The sequence below is a fragment of the Sturnus vulgaris genome, chromosome 5 (assembly GCF_052056855.1).
Source record: "Sturnus vulgaris isolate bStuVul1 chromosome 5, bStuVul1.hap1, whole genome shotgun sequence".
NCBI lineage: Eukaryota > Metazoa > Chordata > Aves > Passeriformes > Sturnidae > Sturnus > Sturnus vulgaris.
This window is the reverse complement of record NC_142247.1, coordinates 39,064,340-39,083,920: the sequence shown is the minus strand read 5'-3', so window position 1 is coordinate 39,083,920 and position 19,581 is coordinate 39,064,340. Positions and strand designations below refer to the sequence as shown.

The 19,581-nt window shown below is 35.4% G+C and overlaps 1 protein-coding gene across 4 annotated transcripts in view; it reads right to left on the bottom strand.

The window, feature by feature from the left end:
* Positions 1-19,581, bottom strand: part of DOCK4 (dedicator of cytokinesis 4) — a 224,168-nt gene that overhangs the window by 68,927 nt on the left and 135,660 nt on the right. For all 4 annotated transcript variants that reach the window (XM_088165485.1, XM_088165487.1, XM_014871177.2 and 1 more), the window contains exons 14-23: positions 11,865-11,989; positions 10,222-10,384; positions 9,594-9,700; positions 8,886-9,042; positions 3,252-3,349; positions 3,070-3,153; positions 2,872-2,972; positions 2,457-2,538; positions 1,580-1,750; positions 48-240 (exon numbers count right to left, since the gene is read on the bottom strand). In XM_088165485.1, the coding sequence (XP_088021611.1) occupies positions 48-240; positions 1,580-1,750; positions 2,457-2,538; positions 2,872-2,972; positions 3,070-3,153; positions 3,252-3,349; positions 8,886-9,042; positions 9,594-9,700; positions 10,222-10,384; positions 11,865-11,989 (1,281 nt within the window). The remainder of the gene's footprint in view (positions 1-47; positions 241-1,579; positions 1,751-2,456; positions 2,539-2,871; positions 2,973-3,069; positions 3,154-3,251; positions 3,350-8,885; positions 9,043-9,593; positions 9,701-10,221; positions 10,385-11,864; positions 11,990-19,581) is intronic.

Below are 19,581 nucleotides of genomic sequence, written 5' to 3'. Positions count from 1 at the left end.
CACACAGTCTGAGCTCCTCATCTGCAGGCAGCCCAAATTAACCTTACCTGGGTTAGTGTACAGGTGACTCTCTACAGTTTTCCCAATACTCTGCAGTTTAACAGCTTGAAGGGACTCATCCCCATGCATGACTGTTGGCAAGCTGCCCAAAGCATCATGAACTAAATTTGCCACTTCTCTCACATCAAAGAGCTTCAAAAGTTCTGAGTAGACCGACGGGAACGAGCTGAGAAACACAGCCTAGAGGAACAGGGCAAAAATGGACAGTCAGAACAGTTTTGACATTTATAGAATTTAAATAACTACAAAAATTTAAGTAACTCTAGAGAAATGTCTGGTTTCAAGGGCAAGTAATAGCTTTAAAAATGGTCTTTTTTTCAGAATGAATAGCCTCACATTCAATAACAGACTTATGCTTGTGACTATTTCCTTTAAGTAATATCTAATGATTCTTAATTTCTCCCAGGACAAACTGAAAGTTCAACTCAGAACAAAAATATTTATTCTTTGAATACACGTATGTCTCTATGAGAGAAAATTTTTTAAAGTATGGCAGAATCTAGATGATATGATACAAAAAAATATTTGTGTGCAGTTGTTTTGGTTTACATTGCTTTAAGGTAAGTAATGTAATAGTCTCTATATATTCCATTTCTCAAATACTGAACATCTTTATTTTAGAATGAGGCAGCACTGGTATTCTTGGCTACCTTCAACAATCTTTTAAATGAGTTAGAAAGTCATGATGAATATGAAAACAAAACACTGCAAAAGTAGGAAGAACAATGCCAGAGAAAAGAAGCTAAAACTGACATTCCCTTCTTCTCTAAACCCTGGTGATTGTGAAAAGCTATTTACACACTCACACTGGTGACTGAACAGGCTAATGTGAGTAAAAATACTGAAAAAGAATTCTAAATGTGGTTGTTTGTATCCTTTTGTTGTCTTTTAACTCCAGCTGCTTACACATATGAGATGGAAGAACTATCTTTCTAACTCTGTTCTCCCTGATTTGCCATTTTCTTGGCAGAACAGTTTTCTAAAGGCAATTTGGAAAATATGAATTCTTAATAGGATCTTAACCATCTTTGTTTGCAGAAACATGGGAAGACGATGGTATATTTATGAGCATTTAATGTAGAGAGCTGTTTCCTGTGTGCTTTGCCTCTACACTTTAGCACTAGCCCATTTTTTAAGTCTCAAATGAAAAAAGATATCATCTGACTATTAAACCATATGGTTCATCAAGACTTAAATTTCTGTAAAGCATGAAAACTGTAGTCTTTTGTATGGCTCGAGTTCTTCAGTGTCAGGGTGGTTAAACTAAGCAGTAAAAAGACCAAAACAGAGAATTTTTTTTATTTGTATGCACAAACATAATTATTATAATTCAAAATAAAATACCAGGTTTAGGATTATCTATTCCAAGCATATTTAGAAGGTGCTGATATGAAAATTTCACACTGTAGATGGAAAGTTGAAGACATCACTTTGCTCTAGCAAAAATATGTTTTCTTTCTGAACAGGCATACATTTTTTATACTGGATGTGGAAAATGGCATCAAGCAAGAAAGCTTACTTGTAGTTGGGATAAAGCACTGGTTCCTTTGCTCTCTTGAGATAGGAAGAAGCGTACTGACATAAGGAGCTCTTGAATACAGCAGCGAAATTCCTCCTCATTTTGTCCACCAGTAGCAATAGAGAATAATCTTCGAGATTGAACAATGTATTTAAAGATATATTCCTGTGCCTATAAATGCCAAAATCAGAGATAACTCACAAAAATGAACACATTCATCTCAAAACAGAGCACATGCAGTAATTATAACATTCAAATACAGAAAAGAGTCTGAAAGAGAATCCCATTAGTTAATTTTGGTAAATCTCTATTGAAACACTAACAATATTTTAATAAAAAATCCAAAACAAAAGAAATTTCACAGCAGCATAGAAAAATACAGAAGGGTACCACACTGACATTTTATTTCCAAATTGTAGCACATGTCCCAAATGGGATTATTGTATTGTATTGTATAACTCAGCCTGATTGCAGGTTATGCTCTTCTGATGGTACAAACCGAGGCAACAAGAACAAACACAACCACCATAATCAGAGGAATTCCCTGGTGTCAGGACTGAACCATTAGGTCAGCATGCATGTCTGCCATTTAGATTCACACAATGGATGCTCATACCACCAGTGTAATCTATATTTGATTCCTTTGCCTCATTCAGTAAGGAACACAGAGCTCCAGAGACTAATGGTAGTGAGCCTCAATGGTCAACTTATTGACAAAAGAGAATAATGAATAAACTGCACTGAAAGTCTGCAGCTCCCTAGAATTAGTACAACTGTTCCATCATTTATATATATTCTGCTTCATTCCCTAAGTTAAACCTGTGTGTACTGAATGAATACATCATTCAAATATATACTTGTCCTCAATAATTATTACCTTTAGTACTTCCTGTATGTGATCATGAAGCTCCACCTCAGTGACTCGATCAATATGCCACTTCAGCACCTTTATAAGATCTCTATAAGAGCACATCAGAAAGTATTATTAACATAGAAGTGGGAAAAGGGTTAACTTTGCACATAAAATGCAAACCAACAGCTATCATATGACAAACACTAGCAAAGTAAATATATGACTAGATTTCACTGATCACCACAGACTCAATAGTTCACTTAGTTTTAAGTCTGCTGAAGAGCACCTAGATTCTGATGAATGGCCAATAATACCAGCATTAAATATGCAGTAGAATGATTTTAACAGGGATACACCATTTCCTTAACCTAATGATTGATTCTTTTAGTTTAGCAATAAGTGTCAGTATTAAGTCAGATAGAAAAGGTACAGACTTCACCTGTATGCAAGTGCTCCTGCAAAATGACTTTCAATGTAAGTGTCCATTACTGGCTTAAAGTGGTGAAACTTGCTGTCCTGCAGCAAATTTATTATGTGAACCTAAATGTGAGAGAGAAAAAAAAAAAACAACCCAATTTTTTTTTTGTTTTACTTAGCTTTTAGCTAGTGTTGAGCATGATCACAAAATAAAACTTACCAAGCAATCAAATACTTTTGATCCATATTTTTGAGAATTTTCATCTAAAATCCCAAATAAAGTGTCTAGTGTATCTTGAAGAAACTAATGAGAGAGAATAAGAGTGTTATTAAAAAGATTTTTATGTGACATGGAAATACATTATTTTCTCATATCATCTAAAAGTATAAAAGGGTATATACCTTCACTATTTCTGAACCATCAATTTCTTTTAATTTTGAGAGGCAACCTGCAATTTTGTCTGGGTGGGTTCTCCACTTCAGAAGGTCAAGCATATCTCCTGCAAAAACAAAATGCAAGATTAAAGTTGGAAGCAAAGTAGCATTTCATATCTTAAATTTTACTATTACAGTCCACTCAGAAAAATTTGGCATCATTAAAACAAAACACCTTCAGATTTGCTATACAATGATCTTCCCAACAACAGATTTTCATTCCACTCCGTAATTGCTCCACCAATACAAACATAAGCACATGGTACTGGGTCATTAAAATCAGTCTCCTGTGGCAGCCCTATCATGCAATCTCATTCAGATACTATCTTAAATAAAGCAACTATTTTGCCCTCTCTCATCCCATTGAAGGATGCCTTCCAGAGTCACTCTCTGACAGCTAGAAACAATCTCCTAATTACTAGCTTGAATATATTTGAAACACTCATGTTTCTATGTCTTTTGAGAGAACAAACACAATGCCTCTAAGATCCCACTTGATTAACAAGCAAAAAATCTCTTCTGGAAAATGACCTATTCTGAGCTAAAAGATTCTGAGTGTGTTCAAACTTCCTCTAGTTTTAATTCCTTGTCCTTCAGCTTTCTTAACCAAAATGATAACTACATTATAGGTATGATTACATCATTTTCTACATCATTAGCAAGCTCATACATCTGTTATAAACACCTGACATCTATGTTCTAGAATTTGAGTGCCTTTTAGATAGACATATTTATGTCACCAATACGGTGCTTCTCCTGTTTAACGCTACTCAGCTTCCTGGATAGAGAAGAATCCCCAGGAGTCTAGGATACCAGTGTATCCTGCCTTTTCTACCATTAGATTCAATCTAATTTCTATTCTCTCTTATTAATTATTTAAATCAAAGTTACAATGCTTTGCTGTATCATATTTTGATTTTGTCCCTCTCAACTGATGAGACCTTTCAACAACATATTAGCAGAAAACTGTGTCAGATTTTAGTGAAGTTACTCTCATCTCCACACCCTTCCAGTCCTTTAAAAGAGAGATAGATCCTAGAGATTTCTTCAGATCTAATAGTATTTTCCATCTGCTCAAGAAGGAAATTTCTTCCACTATAGTGCAACCTTCCACTTCCATTTTAATTTTTATTTGCCCATTTGAAAATTCTTATTTCTAATCTATATGTTTTCTCATGTGCTGCATTATTGAACTGCTGCATTACCTCTTGATAATAAATTTCAAAAATTTGAAAAGAAAGATTAAGAAGTTTATTCTGGCATGATTTGTCTTTGAAAAACTCATCTTACAGTACATCTGAATTAGTTACATGTTGATTTTTCCCCCATGATTTCTTGTAAATACTTGCATAAAATTCATCATAGACGGATGGTTAAATTAACATATCTGCCCTTCCACCTGTCTTGAATATGAGTTCTACATTTAATAATCTTTGGACATATGCTACTGCTTCACAAATGTACTAAAAAACCCACCTTGCTCTAAGATTGAGAATTTCTTGTTCCATACCATTCACCATCCCAAAATAGTTTGGGCTTGGTGTTTCAGCAGTTTTTCCTTGCTGAACTCGGACACATCCGCTCCTTTCAAGTTGTATTCAGTAAAAGCTACACGTATTTTTGACTGTTGAATTAAATAAATCCCAAATCCCTTTTATATTCAAGTTTACCACTGCCAGGCTTCACTGACCAGCTTCTCAGAAATTCTCAGTGCCTAGTGGTTTGAAGCAGAAAACCTCAATCACCATCCAACCCTTCCATCAGTTTAAGCTGAACTACAGTCTAGCTGATCACTGCTCAGCATTGTGATAGAAGGAGCCAGTCCTTCTGAAGTTTTCTCAGTAGTTATTAAAGTAAGAAGTCAATAGCAAGTTTTCCTCTTGGTTCAGCATCTTTTTGGCTGCTTTCAACCATAGACTGTTTTCACAATCAAGTAATACTTGAACAACACCCATCTTTGTGTCATCTCTTTCCTTGTTTGCTTCTATCCCACAAAAAATGAAGTAATAATTTTTACTTTATTAACATTAAATAAATCTCCACCTATATTCAAATGTTGTCATAGGTGTTAATGGCAAAGAACCAACTTAAGATTCCAGAAATATTTTGCTGCCTTAATTGCTTTTGATGGACACAAATTGTTTTGATGCATTTATGTGTTACATTTTTGTTTCGCTTCAAGCTGTGCTGGCAAAAGAAAAAGGAGTTGCACTGGGTGACAAGAGTCCCACACATGCATCAGAGACACATCCCAAAGATCAAGGACAAATGATAGGTCTTATTATTCTTTCTGTCAGGAATTTTTCAGAAAACAAGATTTACAAATCCAGTGAAGTACATTTGTCTTTTGGATAATTAAATGTATTGCTAAACTTTAAGCCTCAGCTCAAGCTGACAAGTAGCAAGACTAGCTGAAACTGTCAGTTCAGAGCAGAAAAAACACTTCTTTACAGGTTTGCTGGAGGAACTTGGTAGAAAATAGTTGACACTCGATATTAGGGATTTGTTGGGGGATTTAAAAAGAAAAAGAAAGTAAATGTAAGACACTCACTTCAAAGGACTTATTTCAAGGGAAGTGCTAAGGAGGAAAGACATTCTAAGATAACATTAGCGAATAGTCCAAGCATAAATGACATGATATTGAAAATCTGACATGTGAATCACAAGGGGAACGGATAGCAGTGTGTATGTAGTAAGAGACATGAGAATACAAAACTGCCCCCAGAAATAGGCCCACTAGAAAATCATAGTTTTAGAAAAGGGAAAAAGTAATTGGTGATGATTAATTTTGGTGAAGAATAAAAGTATTTCCATTGCATTATGTTCAAAATAATCAAGCCCTGTATATTTAAGATAGACTACATCTGACCTATTATCCCTACCAAATAAAGCACTTCACTTCTCAAAGCATGCAATTTAAATCCAAAGAGCTAGGTTTAATAGAAGGTTTAGAAACATGAGTTTAAGGAAGTGGTTTGGGATGATTTGCCATCTCTCTCATATAAATCCTGAGACATCAGAAATTGGCTTGTTATGACACTACTACATTTCAGGAGGAAAAGACTGAATTTCAGAACTGGCAGTCAGCATGTCTCTTCCAACAGGCTGCTTCTGTGGTCACCAACACTTCCTCCAAACTAGGGTTACTCGGACAGCTGCCCAGTGCTACTTTTGCTTTATTGATTCACTGGCTTGTTTTTTTTTAAATGCAGCTAGAAAAATTACACCTCTGCCATGCTGCATGGTGTGCTGCTTTGCTGCTGAACAGCTGCTGGCCAGGGATGCACCAATCAGTGCTGAGAAACAAGTGGATGCCAACAGCTAAAATATCCAGACTTACTGGAAGGATCCTATCTCTCTTGCAGTCAGCGATCCCTCCTATACTTCAAAAACTGTTTTGGTAACTACTCAGTAGAAAAATACTGTGTTCTCTCTCGCTTCTTTGAGGTTTTATAGAGTAATGAAAAATAACCACCCATCTAAGAATATAATAGACAGAAGCTAATATACTTTTTGCTAGTGTTAACTGATTAACTATCCAAGATCAAAAGGAAAAGTGAAGGAAAAACTAACTAGTAGAATGATTAGATAAGGACGCATTCTTAGCCATGATGAATGCACAGAGTCCCCTGGTTAGAAAAGGTCTCTAAAAATTGTTTGTAAATAATCCTAATAACCTCTCCAAAGTACCCAGCTAAGGAAATGATGGATCCCAACAACTAGGAGTCAGCCTCCATCCCCCAGTCCCCATAATTTTAATATGCATGAGAGCTGATGGCATGTGGGAACAATCAATGAGAGAATGACAGCTGAGTAAAATTTCCCAGCAAGTGAGTAAAGATGCAGCCTAATTCAGTCACACCCTTTACAAGTCTGGGTTTGGGGTCCTTCCCCACCCCATAGCCAGACAACTGAATAATTTTCTATTCATTTTCAGACTGGACATTGTTGTTTGTAAACAACAGGTGAATCTCTGAGACATTCAGAAAAATCTCCAAACTTAAAAACAAATTTAAAAATAACCAGCAATTTTCAAAAATACCAATACAAATGTTTACTAAAAAATTAAATACACAGATCTTTTTAATCCTGTATTTTTTAATACATAAGCTACATTCTCTCAGGGATAACTGAAGTAATGCTCACATGATCAAATATCCACATGCTTTGCTCTATGTTCATTTTCTGAGCATGCAATAGATTTTGGCAAATTTTTGTTTAAAAGAATGGGGATTTGGAAACTCACCAAGATGAACTTCCCAAAGAAGATCCTTGGAGAAAATATGAGCCTGTCTATTGAAAATATTTCCACCCTCTGAAGTACTGCTGAAATAATTGTTAACTCTTTCAGAGCTGAAAAGGGGATCAATATTATTCAGATATTCTACACCCTTTTACTTAGAATATGGTTAAAAAAAAGGAGGAAATTTTATGCCCTATGTCACACATCTATTTACATTACAAAATAACTCCTGCATGGTAAACAAAAATTAGTATCAGAACCCTAGACAATAGGGCAACTATTTATGAGTGAGACACTTAAGTTCCAGGCAGCACTTTTATGCATGTGTAAGTACCAGTAGATTCATGTCATTTCCTAAATCAAGACCTTCAACTGAAGCAAATTTAGTCTCCGATTCCCCATTAGCTACCTTTGGGAAAACCCTTCATTGAGTAACTTTCATTACTAAGGTAATTGCTATGACAATACAAAATGGGTGTGCACAAGGAAACGAGCCACTTACTGTTTGCACACAGTTCTATTTTGCACACTCGCTATTAAAGGGTGAAAATTAAGAGCACTGTTTCAATTTAAAAAGCTGCTCTAGTTTTTGTTAAACATCTATAATAAATTTGCAAGCAGTTAGCAATCTTATCATACACAGAAGATGGGTAAAGTCACAGATACACATAAGAGAGATCAAAGTAATAACATAAAATTGTGGTTGTATCAAACACTGGTCAGAAATTTATTACCAAGCAAATACACAATATTTAGAAACTTTTGGATAACTGATTCACAGTTTTTTGTTTTATTTAGAGGTAGTTCAGTTATGGCAGGTAAACAAGAACCTCAGGAATTTAATACATAACACTGGCTAAGAACTTTACACAGAGCACTGGTAGAGAGTGTAAACACGTGGATTTAAATCCACTGCTCCTTACAGCCAGTGTATAAGACTGTTTTACGTAGTAGTAAACGTTTGTTGGTTTGAAGAGAAACAAAAAAGCAATATATGCCTAATTAGAGACAAACTGCTACAGCCTAAAGCTAACAATAAGTATTTCATAAAAACTCTACAACAAACAGATTAAGCAGGTTTATAAAGCAGCTGGGTTTTGATAGTTGATTCCAGAAGTGCTGCATTTGATTCCAATATCACGGTCATCTAAAAAGCATTCTTGAACTACTTAAAAACAGTGGTTTATCATGATCCATTTGTTTCCATCTGGATATAAAAAAACTATGAAGAAAACCAATTCACAAAATAGAGAGAACACAAGCTATTTCTGAGTACATCCATGCTGGCTTGGCATGGAAAAGACTAGCTATCATACTCATTTCAACTCATCATGATTTAAATAATCAACATATCCCACCATTTTGTGTGAGTTTAGTGGAGCAGAGAAAGGATGTAATCCAGAAGGACTCTTTAGTGGTTTTTACTGCTTGGCTGTTGTTTCCTAGGGATATTCCCTTTGAAAAGGGGAGTTTGAGGTAGCGACCAGAATCCTGAAGGTTTGCATTTTCTTCACACTGTGAAAACAAACCAGTTAAAATAACTGTACTGCACAAAACAACTGACCAACTCTCTAAATTATATGAATCACTGTTTCTCTGTCAGAAACGGAAGAATTTCCACTATGCCTGTCGCAATTTTGGTTTTAGAACACAGCATCATACATTGAAATGTAACCAATTTGGACAGGTTATATTAAATGAATAGCTACAAATTTTCATGTTGAAATCTAAACTTTATCTGGGAGCACATAAAATCCTCTGAACAAAGTGGCAACTCTTATATGTGGAAAGAGAATTCCAGAAATTTAAAATAACTTACCTTTGTGAAATTCATTATAACATGATGCGATATAATAGTAAGACTTAGGAAAACCAGTGCACTGAAACACATACCGAAATTCCATTGCAATTTAAATCAGGAAGGTGAATATTAAACAATATTTTAATGGTGACAAGATTATCACTCATTTGATAATCAATACAGACTTTTTCAACTTAATGTCTCTGGGCATTCAAACTAGCTTCCAGTGGAATCATTACAGCTAATGACTATTAATTCAAATTACCTTGTGTACAATTAGCTCATGGGTGCCATCTGGCAAAGTCCTCCCATTTTCCTGCATCAGGGGCACGAAAGAAAAACCAAACAACTTCTTCTCACCCTTTTCTTTTGCTGAAATGCATATATAAACAGCAGCACTTAAAGATAATAGTATATTTTTTAGGCAAAATAAACATATACAATGCAACATAAGAAAGTATACTGGAACTGCAGCTAGTCAGACAAAGATTATCTTGAATTGCTGTTCCAATTTGCACATTGCATCCTGTAATGTTCTTTTTTAATCTCACTTTAAATCAGAAGGGAGTATTCTGAAATAATTTAGTATATATTAAAAACAAATACTGTAAGCCACCAAATATGCAATTTTAGCTACATATAGAAGTTTATCCTCTGTGAAACCTGCCTCTCATACCCTGGAATGCAGAATGTGGTACCAGCCAGCAATTTTAACCTCAAAATCATGTCTAAAATGCCTTAATAATATTTTAAAAATTTTAGAATTTTATAAGTAAAAAAAGCATTACAGAGAAAGTTCATGCAGCTGTCTTTTCCCTGAGGTGTTATGGAAACTGGTGTGCTGCCTAGAGCTGTAATGGGGAGGACTAGCAGAAGTCATGAGCACCACTTACTGGAACAGTGCCGGAATTCACAGCGGATGTGAGCTCCTCTGAACTTATCCACAGGAATAGGAAGTTTCAGCAGCTCAGCCCATCTGGGGCCATTGTTATGATAAAGCACAAAAGAATGGTACTCGCTGGCTGGTGGCTCTCCAGAGCCAAATGAGATAAAATCCTAATGAAGAAAAAATATGATTAAAGATAGATTAGTTCACTGCTAAAATGTCATCAAGGACTACTCTTCCAAAGAAGACTATTCAATGTTTATATTCATATCATACATGCCAAATGTGGTACAGTGTTCAGTATCTTACAGCCCTCAAAAACAGTAGCATTTTTTTTGTATTTGCAATCAGAAAATTATAAATAGCAAGAATCATTCACATAATTTAGAATTGAGATGTTTAACAGGGTGTACTGGGTGATCAGGGAGGCTTAAGCAACACACGTGTTGTGGATTTCCATGACACAACATGGTCCTGCCAATGTTATGCCCCAGCAACAAAGAATGGAACTGAGACCAGAACAGCCCAGGCCCAAGATCTTCAGTCATCTGAAACAAGCCTGTAACCCTGGCACTATCAGTGATATGTCCTAGCATTAGAAAAGAAATGTGGATTCTGTGATCAGGAAGAAGCAAAGGTTAGCACAGATGCCTTTACAACACCCATGATGGACTCTCCATATCAAGGTAGACAATTTGAATTGCCTGAAGTCCTCGGGGATATCTATTAATTCTCTGTGGGAAAGGCAAGGTGTAGCTTTTGCAATTATAATCTCAATATCTTTTTTTTTTAATTTAATATACACACACACACACTTATGTGTATATATATTAAAAAATGTATCCACATTGCATGCCATGGATCTGTATGCACAATTTCACTTCAGATACACAAGCATGCAATTTGAACCAGGCTGTTTGTGTAGCCTTTCTTCATTGTGTTACCCCACAGCCCATGAAATCATGCAGAACACATGAAAATACTACTCTGAAATTTAAAACAAAACAAAATAAAAACCATATTAAAATATGTGAAGTAAAGTTTGAATGTGAACAAAAATCTTTTTGGTACAGAAAAATTCTGAGAAACAGTCATCTATTAATAATTAAAATTTAAACCATTGCCTGTTTATAAGACGTTACCAGCAGCACACAATCAAATCTGAAGATGAGAAGGAATATTAACTGACTTTTTTACTGATACATAGTGCTGACTTTTGAAGTGAGGATCCCTGATTTATTAAAATCAGACACAAAATTCAAAATTACCAAGACAAGTTGTTGTGTAGCATAAAAAATTTGCTTATTTCTAAGAAGAATTCTAAGGAAATACAAAATTCTCCCAAACTTGATCTTGTTTCAACATTTTCCAGCATCTTAACGGAATCATTAGTTATTTGGTTGGCAATTTTACATGTTTATCCCAAGTATGTAATACATCAGAAATGAAACAAACATATATTAAGGTTTTATATTGACATATTATGTTTTAAGCAAAGCGTAAACACTTTGAATACCTAAAGCCAGCAAAAGATAAACATGTCCTTTCCAAAGCATTTTTGTACTCTTCAATCAGTGCAACAAAAGAAGCCTTACATATGAAAAAGTGTATCAAAATTAATTACAGCAAGAAAAAACATAAAACAGATACCTTTAAAATTTGACCACTGCTGTCGACCACATGCATTGTCACTTCCACATTTCTGGCCACACTTTTCCCTCCTTTCTCAAATTCTCCTCTTTCTACAGTGATATATAAGTCATTCCTCATTTCACCTATCAAAAAAACCAAACAAAATAATGTGTCCAAAAGTCAGTCCAACTTGCTTACTTTTGCTTTTAGTACTTAAGTAGATTTTCATTTTATCTTACAAAGAATAGACTATACTCACAATTTATCAGCATATTTTTATTTTAAACAAGAATTGTTTTCATAAACTAAGAAAAGCCAAACATCTTCATCCCTCTCAAAATCCAAAGATTATCTGCTTTTAAACCAATTCTAGGGGCTTCTACTCATCTGAGAGGTCTTTACACAGTTCCCTCTAGCTATACTGAAGCTAGTGTCTAGCTCCACCTCATTTAATTTTTCTTCTAATCTAAGGCAATATTAATATATTTTCTTTCACCTGTAATCATTGCAGTTAACTGATTACAACTTTTTTCTTCTTAATCTCAAAAGGAAGTGTATTATTACTCAAAAGGAAAAACTAAGAGGTTGGTATTCTTTCTATTAGAAGGGCAGTCTTCACAGATTGTGAGCATTCCAATTTGTAATCTAAAAAACCTCAATATATTTTACATTAATAGGGTGTTCCAAAGCTTATGAGGATGAAGTTGGCTTAGTTTGTTTATTTTTTGCTTATTGGAAAGGCTTCTGAGAAATTAAGGCTCTTCACCAGGACATTTAAACTACAAATCCAGTACAGAGGCTACCCAAGTACCACATGGTATGTAAGTACTACTAGCATCTTTAAATTGAAATTCTTTGCACATTTGTGCAGTATCACGCTAAGCAGTCTGTCAGAACATAAACAGATCAAATGGACAAGATCAATAATGATTCTATTTCAGTTTCAGTTGAAACAAATTGCCAAGTTTGATGAAAAGAGGAAAGAGTGGCTGCAGCAGAGACAGGACACGGGAAAAGCAGTACTGGTGGTGACTGAAGTGCTATAGTAGGAAGCCCCTGCTCTGTTTAAAGATACTGAATCTATTTCTAAAGAGTGTAAACTAATCCAGCTCTTGACAAATATTACCAGAATTACTTAGGAGCAATTCACAAGGACTATCCTTGTGAAAGGCAGAATAATGAAGGAAAAACAGCAACATAATTAGGAGAATTTTCTAAAATTCTTATTTCTGGACTTCGTCGAAACAGAAATTGAGAATACATGTTTTCATCTAGAGAAATGCAAGTTTAGTGAAAAGGGAGTATAATCTTTTAATAAGGCAGATTTTCACTCAGCACTGCTGAAAGTGTGATAGTTTAGTATATTTATAGGTGTGCCACTTAGAAGGCAACCATGAGATGTGTACTTGTATTGTGGGTAAATTAATTATTATATGTAATATAAATAATAAATGCATCTTCAATTTCTAGTTTCATTTTAATTTGCAAGTAGAATTTGACTTGCTTTAACTTTCCACAATACTCTCATGTTTCACATTCCTTGCATTTTACTGCATGCAACTCTCCAGAGATTTTTAAGTAACAGAAACAATGATCTTGCTATAGTCATCTATTTTTTTTTAATATTATTACATCACTGGATGCAAAATAATTAAATGATTCCTCCAAATCACAATCTAAAGGATAAAAAAGTCAAAGAAGAAACTGCCATATCACAAATCCCTCAAGACCCATGCCCATAAATAAGGGGGCGAATCTGCTATTGTATTAGCTTATTATCAGTTACCTGCTGAAACAATCATGGGCAGAGACTAGAATACAGCTAGACAAAATCAACAGAACAAATACTAGATAGTATTCACTGAAGAGTGCCTGAAGTCAAAGATGAAAGAGTTGAAGTACTAGTAAGTGTGTGTGACCACCAGATCAGTCTCTGGTTCCTGGTGGGAAACAGATTTAAAATACCAAAAGGTGATGGTTATTCAGGTGATGGACTGTCTTACAAGTCAGACTTGTAAGAAAAAAAAACAAACACAAAAGCAATCTCAAAACAAAACCCAAAGCTTTCCAAGGGATGTTATGAATGTAAGTAAAAGAATGAAAGGAAAGGATGGAGAAATTGTGGGAGAAAGACCAGCTACAGGATTTGAAACAGGCAATCATAAGGACTCAGGAAATCCCCTGAGTTGAAAATAGCTGGAGGCTGGGAGAGCAGCAGAGAGTAATTATCATACATGCATAAATGTATACTCAGCTTTTACTCTTCCTTAGGATCTCCTACTACAAGGGTCCTCAGCTAGATGGACCCTTGATCTGAATTTGTAAAGCTGCTACTATTGTTTATTCAAGTAACAAAATTCAAACTTAAAAACTCATTAAGACTACCATTAAAACTACTAGATTATGATTGTTTCTACACTGCAGTACTATTACATTAGAAATTTTTTTAAGTTAGAATAGTATGGTTACCAAAGAGCTTGCAGCATGTTGGGTCCTCACTTAGCATACTGGGCTTGGTTCTAGTTAGTGCTGCCTGTTGGTCCCTTTCAAGTATTTTACATTGAAAAAAATGACAACACACAGTATTCAGAAAAAGAAGCTTTGTTATAGAGCCGATTTGAACAAACAACTTGTAAGTGCAGCAATATCTCTTTAAAAATTAACTTAAATCCTACATGCATTTGTGCTACATTATTTTCATTTATCAGCACAGATTTATTTCAGTTTTCCACAATATCTTCATGGAAACATAACCAGAACCAAACAAGCATTTCCACCACAAATGTAATGACTTACCCCAGGTGCAACTCAGTGAAAACTGTAAGTTTTCCTTTTTAAATAGAGGAAACTGTATGGGATTTAAACGTAAATGAAAATGACAGTGGAATGGGATGCCCTATTACCTGAAGTGTTCAAGGTCAAGTTGGAAGTGGCTTTAAGCAACCTGACCTAGTGAAAGACCTTCCTGCCCATATGGGTGGGCAGAGATCACAATCTTTAAGCATCCCTTCCAAATCACACCAGCCTATAATTCTATGCAAAAAGTAGGAGAGTATTTTTAAAAAGAAGTAATTGGGGCTCCACAGAAGTGAAGGAGCCTTTTAAAAATTCTGTTTCAATTAATTTAATTTTTTTAAAAGAAATTGAAACTTGTTGTGTTTTGCCTTTTTATTTCCAGAAGAAATCAAATCACAGTGAAAAAAGACAGAGGTGTAGGATGCACTTTCTCAAATATTGACCTGCTGTTGTCCTAACAGAGGCTTAGCTGTGTTTGTAATCAGTGTCATGAGAGAACAGTTCAGGCGAATCTTGCCCTGATTTCTCTCCATTCAGGAAACTCTGCTCTGTTTTCAATGTCATGAAGAAACTCAAGACACCTTGGTCATGTTAGTGAAAGACAATGCCATTTTCTTCCGTTATCATGCATAGTAAATTAAATCTAAGAGACTAAGCCTCTTATGCTTCATGAGGAATAACCATAGTTTATATGGAAATTAATAGCAAAGTAGAAGGGAGATGATTGAAATAGGCTGGAAAATTAATTTTAAAAAGTAGACTCTGGAATATGTATCAAGTATACAGTCTATACCAGGTGAATAGAACATCAGCTTCCTTTCCTCTAAGTATGTGGCATATCTGGCATTTTATAATATCTACAGAAATGTAGGGTTCAATGTAAACTTGCCTCTTGTCTGGAGGCACACAGATATTTCACTATTGATTACAAACACAATCATTACTTGCAACCAAAGTATAAGAAAACCAACTATATTGAACTTGCACAGTTCAGCTGTGAGTCCTGAAATTTTAAGAACTTTACACCAGGTTTCTGACAAATCTTTAGTACAGTACTTGTATAAACGCATTATGAGTATAAGGTCAGAAAACCAGTAAATCAACAGGTTTATAAATATCAAGCACAAAGCCTTATGAGAAAACAGCTGCTGGTAAAAAATAAAATTGATTTGACAAGTAAATGTCACTCTGGAAAGAAAATTAGAATAAAAACCTAAAAAAGTATATTTGAATATCAAATTTTTAAACTATTTCACTATTTATGTAATGGCCTGGAGATATTCTAATCACTTTTACTTTCTCATTGTAAAAATACTATTTTAAAATTTTCCTTAACAGTTCTCACTCCAAAAATTGAGATTGTCTGTTTAAACTAAGTTAGGGCATTCTTTTGTGGCCCCACTTCCCATTAAAAAAATTCCAAACCCTCTATAAAGCATTCAAACATCAGCAAATTGCTAAATCTATCTATATTCTTTTAAATTATCTTTTTTATTTAGGGTAACTATAATTACACATTTGATTATAAGAATATGCATAATTTTTCTGTGGGATCTTTGCCTTCACCAGTACACCAGACAGATGAAGAAGACAAACTTCTTTTCACTAAGGTGGTCAATTACAACCATAAATAGCACTGAAAGGTCAAGTCTTGCTGAATATCAGAGTTCAGAGGCAGACTTTGGTGAGTACAAATGGTAACTTCAGCTAAACTACCTGCATGACTCAAATTAATCTTATAGGTGTATGTGCACTGAGACTTTCCACCATGTTACACTTCACCAAATGTGAGGAATCAACATAGAAATAGGAAGGGCACATTTCAAATAGCACAGTACATCCGATTTTAATTACTGATTGAAAACATACCTACAGAATTAAATCTCTATCAGACAAGAGGCTTTAGAAGGGATGAAAACAGCAACATGCTGATTTCCAGCCCATTTCTGTATTGAGAAATGCTGTGTGTCCTTCTCCAAGCTTGTTTCAGTGAAAACATCCAATGGCTGTTTTCACCATTAAGTTTGGTACAGGAATAAGCAACTGAAAACAATACAAAAAATTGTGCCCAGCTTTTGATGTGACAAAACTACCTCTACCTATAATGATACTGAGTGGTATCAAAGACCTAGACCACTTGAAAGCATATGTTTCAAAAGAAAGGGCAGCTCATTTCTCCCTGTTCTGATGGAGCATTTCCATTCACTGGCCCCTGTTATGACAGGTCACTTTCAGCGTTCTGAATTTAGGGCATCCAGACTGTGAAATGAACATGCAACATCCAGTTAGTAACATTCTCAGCCAGAGTCAAACTCCACTGTAAGACAGCTTTGTCTAGGTCTGTCAGTTTTCTGGGTAAGAAATTACAATCAAATAGTGAATCACACACATTTAAAATCATTAAACGTTTTCTGTGAAGCTAAACCACCTAGGTCTCCTTAGAAGTCAAAGTTTCTTCTAAACATGTAGGTTATCAGCTGAGTCAAGAGAAGTTGGAGAAAAGCAAGTTAAAGAAGTCATGTGTTTCATTTCTGTGTTATCTGAATGATTTCACTGCTTAAAAAGCTGCTTATCTTGGTAAAGCTACTTTCTAGACACTATTTCAAGAAAAAAATGTTAACATGCTATAACCAGCATAGGTAGGATTGTTGTACATTGGGTGTGAGATGGTAAACAACAAAAAAGAAATAAAAAAAGTTACTGCTGGTCCCTATGAGAGTCAGAAGTAATAAGGTGTTTCTTGAAAAAAACAGAACTGTGAGGATCAAAGAGTGTATCCAGGGAAGCTGTTTGCTCTCCTGACGATCATGTACCTGAATGTGTTGAAAAGGGGTATATTCTGTCCTAATTACAGAAGTGACCCCAATAAACCCAACGCTTTGGGACTTCTTAGTCAGCACCCTATGATTTCACCTTTTCACCAAAAGTAGTCTGACGAATTCCTACAAGAGCTTCTAATATTAAGTGAGGATTAAAGCCATATGGAAACTGAAATTCCACTGAATTTAACAACAACAAAGGTCAAGCTGCAGTGGTGTGAATACAGACATAACTTTTTGATGTAGCACAAGCTTTCAGTGCACATTCTGCATGGACAGCCACTCTGGTATGTAATTTAATTGTAAATGAAAGGTGTTGAATTGAAATATCTGGGTTGCTAAATAGAAATGTGTACAGCACAGCATTGGCAGTACCTGCCTCTTCATATGGTCCTGCCAATACGTTGCAGCTTTGACCTGGCAAAAATATCTTGAAAGCACTCTCCATGGGCTAGGAGAGGAAAAACTCCAAAACCTTTTTCTCTCAGCTGTAGGCACTTACCAGGATTATTATAGCTATAGAATTCTGACCTAGGAAGAAGCAAAAGCTTCATGACTTCAATCCAACTAGCAATTAATTGTACAAGGGCAGAATGGGAGTGAGGGACAGAGATGTGATCAGTATCAACTACATGCCAAAGTCTAATATTAGGAACAGGAGGAAAGGCCAATTAAAGCCAAAAACAACCACAAGAAGACTGCTGGAGGACACAGTTAATGGGGGTCAGATTTCCTCAACCTGTCAACTATAAGTAACAAATATTAAATAAGCAGTAAAGAGAAAAGAGCCAGGAGTAATTTCCAGGCTGGAGATGACAATGTGTGCTCAGGGTCCCATTATGTCCACTTCATAGTTTTCTAATGGGATGGCTCTGCAGGCTCCTTTTCCTTCAGAGGTTGGAGGCTCCATCATCACTATCAAGGACTTGTGTACAAGCACTGGTCTTCTGCTGCTCCCAAGTTGGACCTACGTGTAAACTGCCCCCAGCTCAGAGAGGCTTAACTGCTCCCACTGACCCTCAGGTGACAGGAACAGCACAGGTAATCATCACTAGTAACGAGAAGGTCACATCAGTATAAGTGTCAGGAGAATCTTTGTATGAATGTATCATTTGTACTGTTATATTTATAGAAACATTTGCACCTAACCTAAGCATCAAAGCAACGATCTTTCATCACAAAATTGTTTTTTAAACTCACACTGAAAAAGCTGTGAGCTGCAACTGCAACACATATATTATAACAAGACTTTTCTTGTATTTCAAACATATTTAGAACTGCAGAATCTCTTGTAGCATATTAATATGAAACAAGGTTTTCAAGCAGAAGATAGCAGTCAAAGATCAAAGGTAGTGTATTTGTTAGAAACAAGAGTTTAGTTTGCCAGTTACCCTCAAAAAGCTTTTTAGTGAAATAAATTTCAATTTGATTGCTTAGTAGGATGACAAAACACAGCATGACTGTATTTGAACAAACATCTCTGAGAGTTACTGCTGTCCTGACAACAGCCACTAATATAAAAATAAGTATACAGAACTCACTAGGAGCTTTTCTTTGGAACTGCTTTTTTGAAACCTTTGCTCAGAATTGTAGGTCCTTTAGAACCATGAATTGCAAAAGAACAAAAACCATCGTTTTGTTTAGAGGAAGTTCCTGTTCATTTACATCTATGTAAAATACAAGTTAATGCGAGGTTATATACTGTAAACATATCTTGAACGGTACGTAAAAAAATAATTTAGTTGTAGGGAATGAAAATCTCTGGATGTGGCACAGACAAAATGGTATTAACCCAGAATGTAAATCTTGTGGATGAAAAAATATTTTAGACAAAAGATCCTTAGAATACTTTGTAGAATGGGAAAAACTCTGTGTAGCAACTGCCAGTGGGAGGATCATTTAAAAAAAAAAAAAAAAAAAGGAAAGGAAAAAAAGCAGCAGGTGATTTTAACTTTCAACTTGGGCAAAGGACTAAGGAAGCTTAGTAAAGCTTTCCCTCTCACGAATCCCCGTCTAGCAGTTGAACTTTGATGATTCCATAGTCCAGCTTCCATGCAATAAGCTGGGACACCTTCAACTAGAGCAAGTTGCTCTGAGCCCTGTCCAATCTGTTCTTAAAT